Below are 21,955 nucleotides of genomic sequence, written 5' to 3' on the forward strand. Positions count from 1 at the left end.
AATTATTCAGCAATGACGATAAATAAGAGATCATGAAGCCAAGGAAGGTATAGGGGATGTAAATTCTGTTAATTGTGATACAAGCGCGAAGGAAATAAAGGGGGCAGGAGGAAGACTTTTTGCCGGCTGAGACCGAACCAGAGACCTTCTAACAACCCGTCTGGTGCTCTACCAATAGAGTTACGGTAGGGGCAGTTCTCCTGTACAGTATCTTCGGTGCATCTGGGCTTTTAAACTTCGGAGCGGTAATGAGTGCCGCTTGAAGCCAATACAGCGAGTTTGGAACACCATTTCCCAGCTTGATGGCGTCACGGCAACATTGGAAGGATTGTAGCTGATCAATACTCTATCGCATGCTACATGAAGGCATGAGGTCTGCAAGAAGACAGAGACCCTTCTGAGAACAAAGCAAGCCCCTTCCACCCTCTGCTTTGGCTACGCCTGGGAAAATTAGGCTTTTATAATCAATACATGCCTGCCTGGATCGGCGCGCGTGGAGGCTTATCGCAGCGCGCACCGATCCAGGCGGCCGTGGTCAATAGTATAGTTTAGGTAGCGTTGAAATGCCCTCATGTTTCGTGACACTTGTGGCCGTAGAGCTTCTTATATATACACTAGAGGGAATTCTAGCGCGAGTGTCTGAGGGAGCTCCAACGCATGGCGTTTCAGCGAGCTTAGAAATTGTGAGTAGTACATAGATTCGCCTAGTCTTCGTACTTTACATTCCTGCTGGTTTCGCGTGGCAATCGAACATCCTTTGTCACTAAACAAATAATCAGCAAATGTTTGGCAATTGTACGCTTCATCACCTTCGCCTTTTAGGATCACCATTTCAAATCACCTCACAAAGTTCAAAACGGTGTGTTCTTTCATTCGGAACAAAACCAAAACACAGCAATAAAGGAAACCACAAGTGCCATACGCCGCCCACAAGAACGAAGACTACGCAAAGTCATGGCTTAGCCATAATTCTCATGGTCACTGAATAATCCCAGCGCCGTCCCCTCTAGCTAACTTTAGAAAACTCTATGCTTGGGGCCATACACTTGTGGATACTTACACTTGCGTTGCTACACTTTTGGAGTAAAAGGAAGTAGCCCCTCTTCTTATGATAGTGTTGTTTCTTTTGCAGAAGTGCACACCAAGTGGAAAGATGACTCTACCACTGGTGAGTGGATACAGTAGTCTACACACCACATAGTAATGTCCATCCATTTGTCAAAACAGCGGCAATGAACGCTTCGTTGAAGAAGCAATTGTCATTTGTAGTGTTTGTCTTAGGTTTTCTTATTTCGATTAGTAGCTTACTAAGGGATACTTAAATTACGAATTCTCAAAACAATAATGAAAAAGAGCAGACAATGAAGCCAAGGAAAAAACAGGGAGCGTTGATCATAATGTTTAGAGTGTTTTGTAACAATTGAGAGGAAAGTGCCGCTGACGGGAACCAAAGCTGTGACCTTCAAATAAAATAAGAAAAAAGCCCTCGAAATAGTTATTCGTTCGCTTACAAAGGATTTCGGGTGGAAAAGAAGCCTGAATTTTTTTGTATAAAATGACCATTGTGAAATCCTCAGAAGCAGGAATTTGGGGGTTTTCTGCGATGTTTAATTGGACCCACAAAATACCTTAAATATATATAGTAGATCTACTGAAATTCACAGACGATAACAGCCTGGATGTCACTTCACCAAAGATTCGTTCTGCTGTAAAACTAAAAGCATTCCAAGATAAGTTTGAATAATGTATTGTGGATACTCATGACAATACTCGCGTACGGTTAGCAGATATGTAATGCGCCAATCTAACAATTATTTTGGGCCACTCGAAAACTTCTAAGCCACTTTATAAATAAAAAAGAAGGGGTCTCATTAAACATGTGTGTGTGTGTCACAGCAATCATATTGCACCGCTCAAATAAACAACCTGCTCTTAAGAATTATTATTTCAGTACAGATTTGTGTACAAGGGTTCAAAAGCCCTTTGTGTACAAGGGTTCAAAAGTGTCAAATTGAAGCTGATAATTATTTAGGTAACATTAACCAGGCAAAACATTCTTTGCTCAGCTCTTTTCACGTGGAATTTCTTCTAAATATTTTGAATTTGGAATGAAATTTATTGTTCCTACCATTGAAAGATTCGCAGCTCAATTTTGACACTGCTTATGAGTATGCTTCAAAGTCCAGTGAATGTTAACTGAAAATGAAGGCGGAATTCATGAAACAGTTTTTTTTCTTATACATGGCACTACTTTATCATGCTTGATTTTGAACACAACGGAGATATGTTTTATTGTAGTTGACAATAGCCTATATATTTTCCTTAAGTGGCCATTTTATCAATAATAGACAGAACAAACAAATGGTTCCGCGCCGTCAGACAATTATTTCGCGCTTTTGAAATGCTTTTGCACCGCAATGAAGCAGTGCGAAACAACCATGTTTCTAAGCAGACACAAATGAACCTACATTAGGCAGAAGTTCGAAATGACAGGTGCAATCTTGACGCCAACTGCAGGCAGAAACCCATCGTCAAGAGACATCACAATATTCCTTTTGTTATTTGGGAGCCGTTCATGCATATTCATAAGCGAGCATACACACACATTGATATACAAAGTGCTGCACGAAATATGTCCAATATTCTTTAAAATGAGCAAACGTCACCATTTGCTCGCTGCCTACACAGTTGCTTTTTTTTTTTTTGTAGCGGCCGACATCCTAAGAGGGTTGAAGGCATCATTTAGAAGAGAAATTAGGGAAGGTAATTTATTTACCTTCTAAAATAGAAAAGTTAGAGGTTAAGTGAAATAGTAGAACTGAAGAAGAGCCAATTGCCACTTTTATATTTCGGAAAGACGGCGGCTTCTAGTAATAACCAGCGAAATCATAAAGTTATCCTGAATTCTGTTGCGAAATCGAAACCAAAGGACCTATGAACGCAACAAGCACACGACTACAATTACGTCACTGTTAAAAACAGTTAATACAGGGCTGCAGTTCTTCTGCTTTCGTTAACGTGTGTGCGTCATGCGTGCTCTATTTGCAAACGCAGCACAAACGCCCACTCTGCAAAGTCGGTTGATGACTTATTTATTTATTTACTCATTAGAAATACCTGCAGCGCCTGAGGGCATTATTGCAGAGGGAAATACACAGCGTAACATACGTTTACATAAAAAGAACGATTCAAAAACAAGGTGTACCTAATAACAGATCATAACAAAAATGTAGATTTGACAGTAGCAATATGTCCCTGAAAGTTGCTTCAGTGCGGCAGTTTGCAATCTCCTAGGGAAGCCGATTCTTCTGGGAGATTGGGAACGAAAAAAAAGAGTATTGGTTATTGTTTGTCCTGCGAAAAAATTTCTAATTTTAGTTGGTGGTCAGTTCTTTTAGATAAAAAATGGGGAGTTGAAAGGTAACAAAAGTTATCTATTTTGATCAACCAATGAAATGTTTTGAATAGCATTCCTAAACCCAATTTAACAACGCTCTTTCATTTCGGAAATCTCAGACGAACATAGCGATTGCGCTCTTTTGAGTTTCGGTTTTGGTTTCACGGCAGAATTCAGATAAATTTCATTATTTTGCCGTTATACCTTGAGTCCACCTTTCAGAAATCTCAAAGAAACACTAAGCTCTTCGCCCAAGGACTTCAATTCTCTTATTTGACTTAACTGCCAACTCCTCTACTTCAAAAGTTAATTACTTAACTTCTCTAATTACAGCTCCCAGTGATGTCTTCAACTACCCTAAGATGCCTGCCACAAGAGAATAAGCAACGCTGAAGACAGTGAGCTAATAGTGGCTTGTGCTGATTTTTAAACAATATTGGACACATTTCTTGAAACACCCTGCATATTGTCTAGTGGCTAGGATATCTGGCTTTCACCCAGAAGGCCCGGGTTCGATTCCCGGCGTCGGAACCAAAATGACGCGTGTGTACTGGTGGACCAAAACGACAATAAGGGGATTTGGCAGACACCAGGTAGTGGAGCTCTGGCTGATTGAAGATAAAGAAGGCGATCTTGCTGTTCGGCTGCTGAGAGTCGCTGTGTCAACGTTCATCTGCCTTTGGTTCGCGCTGCACCGCGACAATATATACATGTACGCCTCGGCTCTTCTTGGACCCCCTTCACCGTTTCTCGGTGGTTACACTATTTAAGGGAAGGTATGCTTGATGCATGACACGCTTCGGTTTTTGTTCTGACGATAGTAACCAGCACCATGTTTGAATGCCACTTTGAGAGCGCCTTGTAGAGGGTTGAATTCCCGTGTCCAGCACAATGGAGCGTCATGCTCGGAACTACATAAGCGACATCTGCAGTCGTAAATATGGTAATTTTGTGCACGCGAGGCACCAATGACGCGCCACTTTTGCATTTTTTGACCTTGCTCATCACCGCAGATACAACCATTGCTTTAGTAGTCGAAAGAGCTCTCACCAGTTCTTGACAAAGAATATTTATAAAACCGTAACGTAGTGTTCTCGGTATCATATGGTATCATGATTCCTTAGTAAGTTACATGTGTTTTTTCTTGGCGCTGTATAGTTTACAGCGCTTCTGACAGCCAAATCAATTACTGTGGCCATGGTGACGACCTTGTAAAGCAGACGCATTACTGGCGCTGCACGTGATTAGATGAGGCCTGTTTCAGACTGCAGATGTTGCTCGTGATGTTTGATCACAGCAATCTGTCGTTGAAGACATGAGAGTTGACCACTGTATACGTTACTTTGTGCCTTCCATTGCATAGAGCGTACGCACACGCATATTTACTCAAGGAGGCACATAGTAAACAAGCCTTGAAACGTCTAACTTGGAGGTGCATTGTTTTCTTCTTCCCTACGTAGTGGATGTGTCCAGCCTGCAGAAACTCTGCGGTGAGTTGAAGAATGTCATCGGTAAATTTTGTGCCGCATTATTAGCAATGAGTCTGCAAAATGGCCTGAACAGTGATATTCGGCAGAGTATAAGCGTTTAAGCATTTTATACCTTAGAAGAAATAGTTACCGATCATCAACCGGGCTTCTAAATGAAGCTTGATTATGAGTAACTTCTTTTTCACTTGTCCTAATGTGCACAGAGAAATATGAGACATCAAATGAAACCTGTTTTATGAACAGAGTGGTGAAGAAATCTTCTATTACATCACCGATTGTTTCAATAAAGCAAGAGAAAGTTGCTTTGAATGGATCAATACAGACATCTTCAAATGTTTGATTTGGTCACCACTGCAATGTGATAGAAAATTGACTAAAATCGGCCAAGTCGTCGCTTTGGTTGCCACTGAACATGTTTAACTGAAGTTAGTGCTGCATAAGGACTGCATACACGGCATGCACCCAAAGTGTACCTGTTCGTAGTTCTGATAACTAGAGCTCCCTATTATTTGTGCGAAATATGTCTATATGTCGTTATTTACATGCCCTTAATTTTCTCTCAATAGTGTATGTTCCATGGTCGAAGATGGAGCACACAGCGTATGTGATAAAGAAAAAATCCACAACAATAATCGCACTACGCTGCAGCTATAGAAGCAGAGGAATTATTGTTGCTTGCGTTCTGTTGTTTATAAATATGATCTCACGTTAACACGTATGAAGCGCTCTTATGTGGCACCGACTACGCCGATTTCTCCTCGCATGTGACCGCGAGGGGCGAAGCTCCATGTATAGAACACTGCATAAAAAGCTTCAAGCTCCCCTGCTCTTTGTGTGATTCAGTAGTACAGAATCACAAATGCCCCACCAGTCGTCAGTCGTTTTAGCTGACGCTAAGGGCAGCGCATAAAAGCGTGTATTCGAATCAGAAACTAGGGAAATAAATAATGTGTAGTATTATTCAGATGTTACTTGGAACTCCTTACGTCGTGATGTTTTTTCCCTTCCTCTCCTACTTTATTCGTGTTGTGCGCTCGAAAAACTGAATCAAGGCTCCTAAATCAAGGCCCTGTTGTATCAAATTACTTTGATGTTCTTGGCCGTTTGTAGTCTCCCATATTACAGCTGCTGTTCGAGCACAGGTTAATGCCCACACTTGAGACCTGTGGGTACGTGATGCTTAACACGAAATAATTATTCGCTATGAAATATTGTTTTCCGCACACTTGACAGTGCAAGACCGAACAGCGACAAGGAAGATAAGAGGACTGTAAGAGGGCAGGCAAGAGAGAAGAGGAGAAGGAAGACGAATATATGGCGATCACGTAGCCTCGATAAATTACCGAAAGTACACTGCTTTCATAGACTTTTCTATAAAACGTAAAATAATCCTTAGATTACATAACATTTGGAATGTTTATATTTTATTGCTTCTTCAGTTGTAGCATGTTTATTGGTGATTTTGATCGATTGTCATTCGGTCCTTGTCTAGAATGGACGCTATATGCTGAGCTAGGGCAATTGCAATTTTTATGCGCTGTATACTCCCACTCCTCCAATAGCCATTTTACAGGGCTGCAGTATTTCTGTTCTGTTCTGTTTTAACTGTTTTGCTGTGGAGAGGTTGAGGAGCCTATTGCCTCGGCTACTCCATATCACAAAGTTCTGCAGCGAAAAAATAAAATAATAATACAGAACGGTACCCAAAATTAACAATACAGAAAAGGAAAAAGAAAACACATAATAGCACACTGAAACCAGTTCAAATAACATGCCAATACACAGTTTTCTTCACGCAGTTCACACGGTATTTCAAATAAAAACAAAATAAGTAAGAAGGATGACATGTCCCCACATCTTATACCCACACATTGTGAGAATGGTCAGTTGAAAGTATTTCGCGCTTAAGCACACTGGATTACCCGTATCCCAGAAACATCGGTTTGCATTCAGGAGAAAGTGCTCATTTTGGCTCACAAGAAGTGCTCGTCCGTGGTCGTGCCCACCGTGTATGTCTGGAGGGGATCAGCGGATAGCCAACACATTCGTACGTGCTCTGCTCTTACAGCTTACTTCGTAATGAAGCGACATCTGCAGCAAGAAATGCCGTAGGCTTCGCTCACTGAATCTGCCTTATCTATTCACGCCAGCTCCTAGTAAAGTTACTGCAGAACAAACCCTAAGGGAGTTTTTTGATAACCTTCCTTAGTGTGACATTGCAATTTTTTTGCCATCTCATTTATTACTTCCACCTTGCGGCAAAATGGTGGCGCTCATATTTTTTTACCCACCTACAGCTTTGTCATGTTCGGCAAATGGCTCTTGCAAAGCAATGCCAAGTCTTATCAGGCCAGCCTGTGGGGCAGAAAAATAAACTTCGTTTTTTTGGAGTGTAAAACTGAATTTCCTGCCGTATTTTGATATCAACTATGATTTGGTACTGTGGTTTCTGTTCCTCAAGACGACTGTCCGTGGCCGCACAGTAAATATGACACTGTACCGTTCAACCGTAAAACAAGATTGGGCTGCTTTGAATCTGACCACATCTGCCATGTTTGGATGAGAATAATATGCAATAACGACAGTGAAATAATACCTAGCTTCATGTACAATCAGTATATTTGATGAGAATGAATTTGGAGTACCACAATACTCCATGCCACATAATGAGATCGTGGTTTCTCAACGTGAAAGCAAAAACGTTGAATTTATTAGATTCAAAATTTTTTTAGGAAGTGGAAGCTATAGCTAGGTTACTGCCGTGCCCATGCCGCACGTGAACAAGTGCGGAGGCAAGGGTTATAAGGTGTTTGCGCAGATACTATACAAGCGCCTTGGGCACGTTGATTGAGTCCGGCATTACTTTTAATTTATTTCAAAAATACACAGACGATCATTTTAACTCTTACCATATTTAAATGGTATATATAAAATTTTTCATATATGCTTCGTGTACACTTAAACTGTCCATCTATGCTTTTATACAGCTCTGGGTAGAATTCCTGCGTACTTACGTGTCAAAATTAGGCTCTGATTTTGAGACACGCAGTAATTGGGCAATGTATAATAAATGAAACCACCTGGTGGCCTTTAACGCACAGAAAATCTAAGTAGACGGGTGCCAATGTATTCAGAAGCTATCGACGCGCAGCCATGTCTTGGTGGAGCACTGAACCAGCGTAGTGGAGCTTAGCAGCAAAGCTGGCACTGCAACTGCTGTCGCAATGCCGCCATGGTGTTTTTACTGGATATACAGAGGGGTATGCATTACGAAATTACATAATATACCATGCTGCTCGAAGCATGTATGTCAATATATGAATGCAATGTGCGAAGTGGAATGTCTTGCCTTGACACCTGTATGCTTATATGCTTGCTTGCATGACATGGCATCGCTGCTGATATTTCTTGTCCCAGTCAATTTTTTACATCAAAGTACTATTATAATGTCTACACATCTGAGGCATACATGTGTGAAATAACAGGACCCACATTAAGAACTAAGTTGCATTTCAGGTATGACTGTTAGCACTATAAACTATACCTATGGGGTAGCAGGTAACAGGTAACAGGTAACAGTGCAACATGGGCACCGTTCTGCTGCATACTGTCGCTTTTTTTACAAAGCAGTTACGAATAAGTGCCAGAGCATCGCGATGTAATGTTTTTAAATCTGAAGTCATGTTGGCTTTAAAAATCAACAGATTAAACTTAACAAGCTCTATGCAGTTCTCAATGTGAATTTTTTGTACCTCACTAATACGTCGCCAAATTTTTGTTATGCAAATTACTTCAGGATGCATTTTATTCTCTCTATCAGCAATCACGAAGCACCACAAATCACCATGTTCCCGAATCTGGCGAAAGCAGCACCGTACAGTCTCTCGTTCAAGAAATTAATATTTATACCTCCACCAAATCATGAATTCACTCTAGCTATTCCAGGCAAAACCTTGTACTCCACTCTTCTCCTAAACTAACAGAGGACGTGCTTCTAAAAAAATCTTCGAAAACAAACTAGCCTTGGCAGGATGGCAGCCTAAAACACTGCATGCACATTGCAATACTGCGGACACCAGCAAGTGTCGTGGCGTGCACTTGTACGGCTGAAAGCAACAAATCAAGTAGTGCAACAGTATGCCACTCGCCTTTCCGTGCAAGCGTTTGATGGTCAGCGCAGCGTGATAAGTGCAACGGTCCTTAAAATTACTTATATATGCCTTTTCTAGTAAAAGGCGCACATGCAGAATATATACGTGTTGTTATGGTGGCCCAGGCACGCGCAATAATTGCTTTTCAATCGACAATTGCACAAGTGTGAACGCTGAACCTTGAGCAACATAGGTGGGCACTGCGGATGGGGTCGGCCGTTTCAAATACCAGATGCTGTTAAGAGTGGACAAACAGACAGATGTACAGCCACACAGACAGACAGACAGACAGACAGACAGACCCAAATTTTTGCGTCGAAGGTCCCCAAGAAAGACTATCGCCTTTATTATCGTCTTTAAAACAAATGTCGGACAAGAAAGCTGCTCACTCGAACGATGCCGCGCAGTGCATGTGATTTGAAGCATAATGCCAAGCATCTTCGGGCATAAGCATAGACCATCGATTTCGTCGTGAAGGAAAAAGAGCTGTCTACTACCGGTGCATGACATCGTCTCCACTACTGATTTGTGAACACTTGATAACATCAGCGTACGCGCTGCACAGCGATTTCTTCGACTGAGGTGGGCCAAAATTGAAAAAGTCTGAAATAACGAACATTTCAAGTCGGGCAGTCAGAATTCGTAAGCGTGACTACTGTTCAAAAATGTTAAATATTTCAGACAATGAGCTGCGTACAAGAACAACTAAAATTGCATAAAACTTATTCCACCTAGATAATGTTTGTGTTCATCCCACTGCGTGGGAAGGGATTTCCCTCATAGACTCGCTCAGCATGAAGTTCCCAAATATTTGTCCGCATGCATTACATGGTGCAACCACGAGATTCTCCTCCAAAGGTGAACGTCCTTTAGCCACACCGTATGCGTATGAAAGCGTAGGTGAAGGCGACGTACTACTCTCGAAGTATGTCAATTCCACTATTGACTCCATGACGGCAGGCATATGTAAGCTGTGATTACGACTGTGGCTGCAATATTTATTAGCGGATGAACTAGAAACAATAGTGGCTTTACAGCACTAGTGAAACAATTGCCGTAAAGTTTACTTCCGTTCTCCGTATATAGATCAAGATATGTGCCCCACATGCTCTATGATGCAACCCATAATGCCAGTGCGAACGAAGTTCAGGCTGTCAGTGGATATGGAGGCGTCCTGAAGACTAATTGAATCATTGAAAGATAGATGGGGCGTCCTAATGGCATAATTTCATCGTTTTTCACAATCAAGCGCATGCGCTGCTATGAGAACCATTGAATCCACAGTTGTATATAAAATATTCTGAAAAGAGCACTTACACTCTCTAAGAGCCGAAAGCACAATGTAGTTCAGCCCCCTCAACGTTCGATGCATTATTTCTATAGGAATTGCCTGATTAGATACGACGCTTTTCTCCCTGCTAAAATGGGCAATATTCCAGTGCTGCATGTTTTGAAATTAGGCTAAGTCGCTAGAATGTTTCTAGCACGTTGGGTCTCATTTTCTCAGATCTTAAGAGTCCAAACCAAGATATAATGAAGCCACGCCATACAGGAGGTCTGCGGATAATTTCCAACCACCAGGAGTTTGTTTATGTTGACCTAAATGCAAGTACACAACCCTATGACATACTGGTTGCATAGAAAAACAATTACCATGGCCGAGATCGCACCAGCCTCTTTCGCGTCAGCTGCCCAGCAACATAACAAGTACACCGCCACCATAGCCCATATATTGATTTCTTTTGTATTCACATAGAATCGCACTTGATGACAATAAACTTAAAGGAGGTGCTTTAAGTAAAGCTGCAACACATTATAACGAAAATACACTCTTGTTTCAAGAATGTCACTTTACTACCTTTCACGCCCCGCCGCGGTGGTCTAGTGGCTAAGGCACTCGGTTGCTGACCCGCAGGTCACGGGTTCGTATCCCGCCTGCGGTGGCTGCATTTCCGATGGAGGCGGAAATGTTGTAGGCCCGTGTGCTCAGATTTGGGTGCACGTTAAAGAACCCCAGGTGGTCAAAATTTCCGGAGCCCTCCACTACGGCGTCTCTCATAATCATATAGTGGTTTTGGGACGTTAAACCCCACATATCAATCAATTACTACCTTTCACTGCCATTAAAAAAAGAATGATCGCTGCTCCAAAGATTTCTAAAAATTTTTTTAGAAGGTAACAGCGTTATATCCCACCATGTACAGGCAGCGTATACGCGCTGTCGAGGCCGCGACCATCTGAATGCGGGAACACCAACACCAGCAATTCGTGTGCGAATGGAAGGGGTGCATTACAGCTATCGCAGTGATATGGCTATTCAAGTGTATTATTGCGAAGCCGGAAACCTGCAATTGATTGGCGCAAGTGTTCCTCACGTGTTGCCTCTTCTTTCGTCCTACAACTGCAACTGCAAGTAATTGGAAAGTATGGAATGTGCTGACCGAAAGATAGCTAAGGAACGGCAGCACGCCAAACTGCCGATAAAACTACAATCGTAAGAATGTAGGGTGATAAGCACGATGACGAAAGGACACTGACACATCCACAAAGCGATGACTAAAGAGACCGATACTGCTGGCGACATGAAACTTGCCAAAGACTGTTCCGCTAAACATTTGGAAAAACACATGACCGAAAATTTTCGCAACAACGAGAAAACCACGGGACGAAGCAGGACTAACTACATAATTTTCATTGCATAGTACGTCAAACGAACATCGGTGGTTCTTTTTTGAACAAACTCGCGCATGAACTTAACCTGGAAAGAAGATACTTGATGGACTGCCGCAAAATATTATTCTCTTTCACTGAAACAAAACGACGATATGGGATGCAAATTGAAGAAGGAAATTCTGGGAACATATTTTTTGTCATTAGCCAAAGAAAAACACGCACACGAGCGCAATACCTTTTAAGCCATAGCGAAAAAAAACCTCGTTTCTGTTGAGCAGCATATTGGTTGATTTGCGCCTGCATTAGTTTCCAGCTTTATTTTCTTTTTACAATAATTTTCTGCGTATTGTACCGATTACTTTTTGAACACACTAATTTCTTTTACTGCGACAAAAATTTCTAGCTGGAATACCTTCGCACTACCATATTGTTATGGAAGCGTCGTGCTCTTTTACTTGATAATTCTTTCAGTGAGGTTTCATGTTCCACAGTACTAAACTCATAGTGGACGTATTGCTGGTTCTCTCTGATGGCAGCTCTAAGGCAGATACGCAAAATCAATTAATTTCTAGCTTTCCGTGAAGAACTTCTAGTAAACTGTTATTTCTTTGAGCTTGCCGAATTTTCATTTGTTTTGCTGGGTCCTGATTAGTCCGCATTTCTAGCGTCGCACCTACAGAGTTGTGGGTGCCAGCTGCCGCCCACCTTCATTAATATGCAGAGGGCTCTGCAAGATTAATGTTTACGACGTGTAATTTATCAGGACCTTCAGTGCGTTATGGTGCGACGAAACAAAATGTTTGTTTGTAACGACTCGCCATGAGATGATATAGGTTATATATGGCGTATACTTTGCGATAGCGATTATAAGAACGTTTCTGCCTCGCTACCACATCGGCGCTGTTGCGAAAGTTTACATATTGCTCGGCCACCTGCAGCCCACCTACAATGGCTAGAAACATGAAAACAAAAATGCCAAACTTACCTTGTAGTGCTATCGGGTCTTTCCTTCCACATAAGTCACCAAATGTTTAGCCTTCACGCAGCTCTCGAAGAAAGTTGAAGCCGCAGATGTCGAGGTAAAATGCCGACGTAATTAACAGGCTCGTTCCGATAACAGAAAATAATTTCATACGAGTATGCATGGGCACGTCGTCTGCAATACACGTGTTCATTTTTCCTGTTTTGCTGTGTTTTTGTAGGTCTACAACATGATAAAATAGTAAATGTCGCAGAAGCCCTTAAAGTTTGCTCGTGAAGGGCGGGGACGTAATCTCATTCACCCTCCTACATGTGACGACGGGAATGTACATGTTGGGGCCCAAGTCATTGGGAGAGTGAGATAAATCCTAATAAATGCACTTTTTTCTTTAGCTTTAAAAGTGCAGTGATTTTTCAACTGCACAATTTTTAAACTACACCCATGCATGGCTTCCTATACACATAGAAAACTCTAATGTCCATTTCGTGTTATTCCGGGGCAGCCTGCGGCCCACTGGCCACATGCTGCCGGTGGGCAGTATTAAGCGGCTCCCGGCACGAGCAAACCCCCTTCTTCTTTTATTGTTACTTCCTGTCTGAAGGCTGACGTGGAAGTCTGGACGTGAAACTGAATATGGTATGTGAGGTTTAACGTCCCAAAACCACCATATGGTTATGAAAGAGGCCGTAGTGGAGGGCTCGGGAAATTTAGACCACCTGGGGTTCTTTAACGTGCACCCAAATCTGAGCCCACCGGCCTACCGCATTTTCGCCTCCATTGAAAATGCAGCAGCCGCAGCCGAGATTTGATACCGCGACCTGCGGGTCAGCAGCCGAGTAACTTAACCTGGACGTGAAATTGAACAGGCACTTTTAACTTGTGTTTGATTGCAACTTTGTCATATGTGAAGGAAACATAGACATGATATCTAATCCTGTTTCCGAAAGTATTATAAATTAGCCAAATCTTTGTGTTTTGCCCGCAACCACCCTTCTTTCCGGCACACATTTCCCCCCGCCCCCCGATATGTCAGCTCCATGCAAATTGGCTCTTCGCCTGAAAAGGTGGTCGACCCCTGCAATATAAAATAAAAAATGCCCGGCATAGGGTTAGGGGAAATCGATTCAGTTGTCCAAGTTGCGGAAAATGTCGTGTAGCGTACGAACTCTCTCCCAGGCACAATCGTTGCGATTACTTCAGCATCCAGCAACTTGACTTGAGTTGATCGCGGTGGCGCTCAGAAGGTGTCGGCGATGTTTTTGGATGACTGGTCTGAGCTAGGGGAGACGCTATGCTATACCTTGATGTCCCACTGGATGCCACGTCCTGTCCGGGTGGCGGTAGCCTTCTGGGCGCAAAAACCGAAGCCCCCAAACGAATAAGAAAAACTGGAAGCACGCTACCGCGCTCACTAGTCTCCTTCGTTCACCTCTTGCACTAGATCTTCCACGAACCAGCATGATAACGCTCTCACAACGCTAGCTTTCTTTTTCACACCAAACATGTTTTGTTAGTAAGCTAATGATTATTAACAGCAAACTGTGAGCTTTTGCAGTGGCGATGAAGACATTATGGACGCCGCTTGTATTGCATTGCTAGAGCTACGCGATGCGATAACAGCATATGAATTTATGTCATAAGTTGAAAGAGCTTTTGATTGGTTGTCAATAGGTACCTTGAGTGACTTTGAACTGCTAAGAAAAAAAAAGAAAAAACAAAATAAGCAGCACCATTGTCCATTACTTTCTATGACTAACTTGCATAGATCAGGACGCAACCTCAGGTCAATGCACTTCTACGTTCATCTCGGGCTCCTTACCCGTGCTCGGCTGCATATGAGTATATTTAAAGGGATTTTTATTGCAGCTGCAGGCAGCCTCAACGGAGCTATATTGTTTGTTTTTTCACAATTACAAGCAGTGTGCGAAAAAGCCAGCTTGGCACTGTTTTCGCCGGTGGTAGAAATATTCAAGCAGTTGTATCCGCAAAGAAAATTCATATGAGAATAGCTGTCAGTGATATAGATTACACGATAAAAGATAGAATTTCTAGCACGTGTCCTGCACGATACAATACTTTGTTCGTGACGCTTACGTTCTGTGTATTTCGATGCTGATAAAGCTATTGGCCGAAGACAAGATAGAAGTGTAGCGTGCTCTGTGCACGGCATGCATTTTTGTTTCTCTCTTTCTGTGTAGTTTTATAAGTAAAGCTTGCTGTATGGTATGCTTCTGATTAATTACACGAGGATGTCATTCAAGCTTCCCATAGCAATAAAAGCACTACAAAAGCAGTGATCAATAAGGAGCCTTGCGTACAATTTAGGCCAGTTGCTTTGTGTTTATCCTCGACGAAAAAGACGTTGCCGAATGTGTAAAAAATCTTGCAATATTATCACAGGTAAAGGGGTATGAGCCATCAACTGTAGCGTGAAATAGCTTGGAAGTGGACGTCAATTCGTGGCTGTCTCTGTTATTTCGTTCGTGGCACTTGTGGAGGTGCTGGATAAATGCGCTTCGGCTCCAGATTTTCAGCCGACACACCGAGATACTTGGAGACAGATACAGCTCCCATGGCAAGACGCAGTCACCGCCTGCGAGGACTATCTCCCGAATACGGTCCTCTCTCTCAAGACGATATGGCAACCTCGACTACGAACCAGGCAAGTCAAACTAATGAGGCCTATTCTTTTCTCCCGCATTCCGTTCTCCAGCAAACACCACGCTCCTTTCATGGAGACGTTTATGACGATGTTAACTGGCTTGACCACTTTGATCGAGTTGCCAGCCTCAAGGAATGGGATGAAGCTTGCAAGCTACGGAGAGTTGACTTTGCGTTGGAAGACACTGCTAAAACGTGCTATGAGAACAACGAGGGTTCCTTTGTGACGTGGCAAGAGTTCAGCCGACAGTTTCGCGAGGCGTACCGCAGCGCCGAAAGGAAAGAAGGGCGGAGCAGGCCATCTCGTTTCGGAACCAACGACCTAACGAAAGAGTTTTGATGTTTGTAGAGGACATGCTTCGACTCTTCAAGCGTGTTGACCCTGAAGTGTCCGAAGAAAGGAAGGTGTCGCATTTAATTCGTGGGGTAAAAGAGCAACTCTTCACCGGACTCGTCCGCAATCCACTGACAACTGTGGCTCAGGTCATAAATGAGGCAACTACAACGGGGAGTACTCTCCAGCATCGGTCGTCACAGTATGATCCCCACGACTTCACCACTGCTGCATGCTCTATCGGCGCTGACAGCGAGAGGCATGCCCTCGCAGAGTTCATAAGAAGTGTCGTGCGGGACGAGCTGCGCCAACTCTAAGCAGTGGGACCCTAATCACCTGTAAATGCTCTCGCGGACTTAATTCAAAATGAGATCAGACAGGTGGTCACCCCACTCACCCAGACAAGGCCCGAGGCCCCTGTGTTGACTTATGCGGCAGCCCTGAGATCTCCTGCACCACATGCTCCTGATCCCACTATGCGGACAATGGATTAGGCTAGTTATCGATTCCAGGGCAGCTCTTCGACTCTGTCACCCGCCTCAAGGTTTCCGAGTGCACTCACTTATCATCCGTCTGGATCACGACAGAACGCCACAAAGGCCAGCGTGGGGTGTACGTCGAATAACCATCCAATCTGCTACCACTGTGGCGAAGCAGGTCACGTCTACCGCAATAGGTGACCGGTAAAATGGGCAATCGCAGGAAACTGAGGGATACGACGGCTTCCGGTTCGATGCTCCACACAGGTCAGCAGCGGCACGCACGCATTATTGTACTGCTTCGTTAAAAAAGCACCTCTCCATGCAATGTCAATGCTTTAGAAGTTGTTTTTTTCGTTGTTTTTGCGTACCGTTACTGTGACAATGACAAGCTACGAAAGCCATGAACGGCCAGGAAACATTTTTTATCGCTCTAAATGATCTGCATTGTTTTTATGCTGCTCGGGGGTACTGTCAGTATGGCTAGCAGATCAGTCGATTCAAAAAACAGTTTTCATTGTATGATACTCTACTGCAGATAAAATGTCACCATTTTAAAGATCTCGGGGGATGTGGATGACTGTAGCAGTGTGCTAAGAGTTCATTTTGGAATCGCTGCTTCGGCCGACGTTGTCAGTTGATCGGCATGAAGCGCAGCGCTTATTGAGCGCGTTGAGATATTTTTTTGTTCTAGCCTTCAGCAAGCTATGGGGTGCATTTTTAGTCGAAGCCAGATGGTTATTTGAACGCTGATCTTGGTCATGCTGCGTGGCACGGCGGCACATAAACAATACACTCAGACATAGACGGCGCCGAATAATCAAAACCCTGTGCTTGTTTAACGCACTTCATTTGGGTACCATCTTGGTTGACAGTTTGACCAAGATAAATGAAAATGAACTCGTCCAGCGCTTTGTGTAAACTTAGTCTTGAGTGAAGCTTTCGCGTTTTTTGTCATATTGTTGCGCACATGCACGAAGACAAAGAAGCGTGTATGGTGAACGCACTTGTGGCCCAGAGACAGAAAGGAAGAACATCAGAAGGATCTATTACCAGTCGGCCGCTTCTGAGCTGCACCTCACGACCAAATAAACGGCCCTTTTCAACCTCTACCGGTCTCTTTCAAACGTAACAGAGTGGTGGAGGAGCTGGGTAAGCGCTTCAACTACGGAACAATCCCTGCCACAGCTTCGACGAAGCCGTCGACTTGCCGGTCTCCCACCATCTGCCGTGAGTGACTTCGACATGCCCGAAGAAGCAGGCGTTTCAGGACGGCACCGTCTGGTCCGCTTCTGTACAACCGAGTTCCACCGCCCTTCGGAGGAAAAACCGAAGAAGATGGCGACGCCTGGCTCACCAAGTACAAACATGTGGGCAAGTCAAACAGTTGGGATGCAGCCACTATGCTAGCCAACGTAGTGTTCTCCCTGACCGACACCGCACTGACATTGTACGAGAACCATGACGACGCACTCACGACGTGGGATTTTTTTGTTGAAGAGCTCAGAATGTGTTTCGCCGACTCGGTTGCTAGAAAGAAGCGGGCTGAGCAAACACTGACGCAATGCGCACAGCTACCAGGTGAGACATGCACCACTTACATAGAAGTGTTAAGGCTGTGCAAGGTGGTCTGCGCTACCATGTCGGAAGAGAACAAAGTTGGGCATCTGCTCAAAGGGATCGCTGAGGACGCGTATAATTTTCTAATTGGAAAAGAAAGCCTCAGTTCTGTGTCCAACGTCATTCAGCATTGCCGAACGTTTGAAACGCTCAAGATTCGTCGAATTGCGCCCAAGTTTGGTCAGCTGGCTAACGTTACAACTGTTGCCAGTGTGGACATGAATCCTGGCCTCGACCTCTTTTCTACCATTCGACAGATTGTTCGTGAGGAACTGTCCCACCGAGAAATGTGTTCGACAGGTGACCATCGCGAGTTGTGTCTGCCACGTGAGGCTATGAATGTGCCTTCTTTGACCCCATGGCAACCGACGATGAGCGCGGCAACTGTGGAGTACAGCCCAGCCCCACAGTCAAGAATGACAACCATATTTCCCGCTTGGCGGTATGACCGACGCTCTCAGCGCATGCCTCCTCGACACCCGACGTCTCGGTACGACGTACCCAACCAGTACATTCATCACACAAGAGCAAATGGTGACCCCATATTCATCGACGAGCGACCAACGTTTCGAGCTCAGGCGGTGTGCTATTCCTGCGGTGTGCCAGGCCACATATCTTGATTTTGCAACCGTCGGGTGACTCTTCGGTATCACCAACCATCCGACTTTTCACGACCCTTCGAACAGCGTCATGGTGTCCGTCGGCCGGCCCATATACCACCTGATGACAACTATTGGCCCAGCTACTTCCGCAACCACTCCCCGGCATCTGACAGGAGTTTAACGCCCCCACCGCGACCTCGTGCTCCTCGTTCTCTTTCACTGCTGCGTCGCAAAGCACCCTCTTCGCCACCGGAAAACTAGCCAGCGCGGCCAATGGGGTTGAGGTCGCTGGAAACGTGCTACTGACAGAAATACCTCCTGTGTGTATGTTTAAAAACAAAGTGCGTGTTTTGATATATTATGTGCCTGTGATGGCCTTGCTGGACACAGGTGCAATGATTTCCGTGTGCTTCTTTTAATGAGTGCTTCCTTTAAAGACGTGTTAGGGTGGAAAGTTGTTTTTACCTGGGATGAAACTTCGACGTTCTGTGGAGTGAGCGGAGAGCCGTTGCGCCCTATTGGTGTGTGTAGTGCCAAAGTATATTTGGGAGGCCTTATAATAACGACAGAGTTTGCGATTATTACTCGGTCGACACATGACGTCATTCTCGGCATGGACTTCTTGCGAGAATGTGGTGCCACTGTAGACTGCCGCACGGGGAAAGTCTTTGTGAGTGGCCAAATGCCGTCAGAACTTCTGGAAACTCCAGCAAATGACCAAACTACGCTGTGTGTCTGTGGCGATACGTTCATACCTGGGTTGTCTACCGTACGTGTTCCTGTTGTTTGTCGCGGCGCGGATTCTGGCAGCTTTGATGCGAGCGTAGAACCAATGCACATACTGCGTGACGAAGAATGTGTTGGTTCCCCATTGTTTTGTGTCGATCGATGGCGGACAAACTGGCCTATGGACTGTAAACTGTTCCTCTGAGCCCGTGACACTAACCAATGGTTTGTAATTAGCTTCGGTCAGCAAAGAACACGCGAGATTATCCGTGGCCGAGCTCACAGACGTGCCGAAAGAACGTGACGAAACTGGTTGTCACAATTTGTACGGGCGCTTATGGCAACGATAAATAAGTTGCTTAGCTCAAGCGAGCGCCGAAGTTTATTGAATGTGCTGTTGAAGCACGTTTCGGTATTTGACTTTGCGCAGAAGGGCAAAGTAATCCTTATCCCCCTGTCTCGAACGCGCCATACCATTAACACTGGCGCGGCAAGTCCCATTCGCTAAAAACCATATCGTGTTTCCCTGTCAGAAAGACAAATTATCAACGACCAAGTGCAGGAAATGATGCAAAAGGAAGTGGAACAAGAGTCAGCCAGTCCGTGGGCAGCACCGGTAATCTTTGTTAAGAAGAAAGATGGATCTTGGAGATTTTGCGTCGATTATCGTCGACTGAATGCCGTGACTAAAAAGGACGTATACCCACTGCCCCGTATAGAGGACGCTAAACTAGCGCCACTATTCGCAGCTGCATCTGCTTCCACTATTGCACGCCGTTTCTGTATGCGTGATGGACTGTTGTTCAAAAGGAACCTCTTCAGCAGTGGCGCAGCTTTCCTTCTAGTGGTCCAGGAGAGCCTGCGAAAAGTTATTATGAGTGTCACGCACGACGACCCTACATCTGGATATTTAAATTTGCCGCGGACGCTTCACCGGACTAGAGAGCGCTTTTATTGGCCTGGTATGCAGAAGTCCGTTGAGAGTTATGTGGCAAGCTGCATGCAATGTCAGCGTCACAAACGTCCATCAACGGGTCAGCTGTTCTTCTACAGCCGATGCCTACTCCAAGCGCACCTTTCGAACAAGTAGGGATTGACTTCTGGGCCCCTTTCTGAAATCGGCTAAGGGCAACAACGAATGGATATTTGTTTGCGTCGACTACCACACACGCTACTGCGAGACGGCGGCCGTCCCCTCCGCAACTGCCAGTGAAGCCTCGTCGTTTTTGTGACAGTACGTCATTATCCGACATGGCCCACCTCGCCTGATTATCAGTGATCGTGGACGACAATTCACAGCGGATGTCGTGGAGGAGCTACTCCGTTTATGTGAATCCCGCCTGCGTCACTCGACACCATACCACCCCCAAACTAATGGGCTGACGAAGCGTACCAACCGCACCATTATCAACATGTTGTCTATGTATGTCTCATGCGACCACAAGAACTGGGATGACGTACTCCCGTTCATTACTTACGCGTTCAACACCGCGAAGCATGAGATTACAGGCTATAGCCCTTACTTTTTGCTGTATGCACGTTCGCCCCGGCACACAATCGACTCAATAACCTTTCTGTGATCACGGCAACTTCACTGTCGCCGAGACTCTCTGCCTCGCCGAAGAGGTGCGTCGCATAGCTCGACTACGCACATTGGCATGGCAAGACAAAGCGAAGGCATGCTATGACATTCACCATCGACCAGTGATTTATCGCCGTGGTGATCTTGTGTGGTTGTGGACTCTGATGCGCAAGCGCCGGTTATGCCAAAAGTTTTTGGCCACTTACGATGGACCATTTGTCATTGTCGACAGACTTACAGAGGTCAACTATGTAATAGCTCGTCTCACGGTGAGTGGCCGACGAGCTTCCAAAACTCATGTGGTTCATGTTGCCCGCCTGAAACTGTACACGCCACGACAACTCGACTGACTCGTCCGGCGGCCTTCGCTGAACGGAGAGGAATGCTGTGCACATGCACAAAGACAAAGAAGCGTATACGGTGAACGCACTTGTGGCCCAAAGCCAGAAAAGAAGAAGAAGATCAGAAGGATCTCTAACCAGCCGGCCGCTTCTGAGCTGCCCCTCACGACCTAATAAACGGCCCCTTTCAACCTCTACCAGTCTCTTTCAAACGTAACAATATATATGGGTGCAATGACCGGCACCAATCTCGTATGACAAGTAGATTTCGCCCGCCCTATCCCATATTATCTTTGCTTGGCGCACATGCGGGAGAATTTATTTCTCAACATACTATTCGCAGCAAACTTATGTGCATGCTTTTTTTAGTGTTCAATACACATGTACCTGTGATAAAAAGGTTTTCGCGCACTGTGGCTTCAAAGTTCCGTACTCAAAGGCTACCTGTCTCTGTGGCTCTCTGCAGAGTCACCGCTCAGCTCGTTTTTCTGTCTTTATTATGTGGGAATTGATACCTGCGTTGGCCTTGCACGCTCAAGTTGGAGCAGCTAACTGCTGAACAACCGAGCATGGTTTGTCAGGACGAAGATAAACGGGCGACCGCGAGCACGAATTCTGAATAATTTGAGGCTTGCAGTGAAGCAGATAGCTGTCGTCTACCGTTATCAAACCGGAAGCCGGTAGCAGGCGGTGCATTCCACAATTCTTTGCTTTTTTACTGGTCACCTATTGCCAGTTCCGCCAACTTGGTCTCCGTGGCTTCCACCCTGATTCTCGGTGCCCGCGTTACGGTGAGCGTCCCCGCAACATCGAAGCGTACCTTACAGGCCAGCAAGCTCCTCACCTTGGTCAACGCCACCAATCACGGTCACCACCACCTCGCTGCCCAACATCACCTAGCTTTTCCTTGTCATCTT

At 44.8% G+C, this 21,955-nt stretch overlaps 1 protein-coding gene across 1 annotated transcript in view; it reads left to right on the plus strand.

The window, feature by feature from the left end:
* Positions 1–21,955, plus strand: part of LOC142765573 (uncharacterized) — a 114,334-nt gene that overhangs the window by 2,340 nt on the left and 90,039 nt on the right. Inside the window, exons 2-3 of the mRNA XM_075866766.1 lie at positions 1,133–1,168; positions 4,858–4,887. Coding sequence (XP_075722881.1) covers positions 1,133–1,168; positions 4,858–4,887 — 66 coding nt within the window. The remainder of the gene's footprint in view (positions 1–1,132; positions 1,169–4,857; positions 4,888–21,955) is intronic.

Source organism: Rhipicephalus microplus, chromosome 1 (assembly GCF_043290135.1).
Source record: "Rhipicephalus microplus isolate Deutch F79 chromosome 1, USDA_Rmic, whole genome shotgun sequence".
NCBI classification, from domain to species: domain Eukaryota; kingdom Metazoa; phylum Arthropoda; class Arachnida; order Ixodida; family Ixodidae; genus Rhipicephalus; species Rhipicephalus microplus.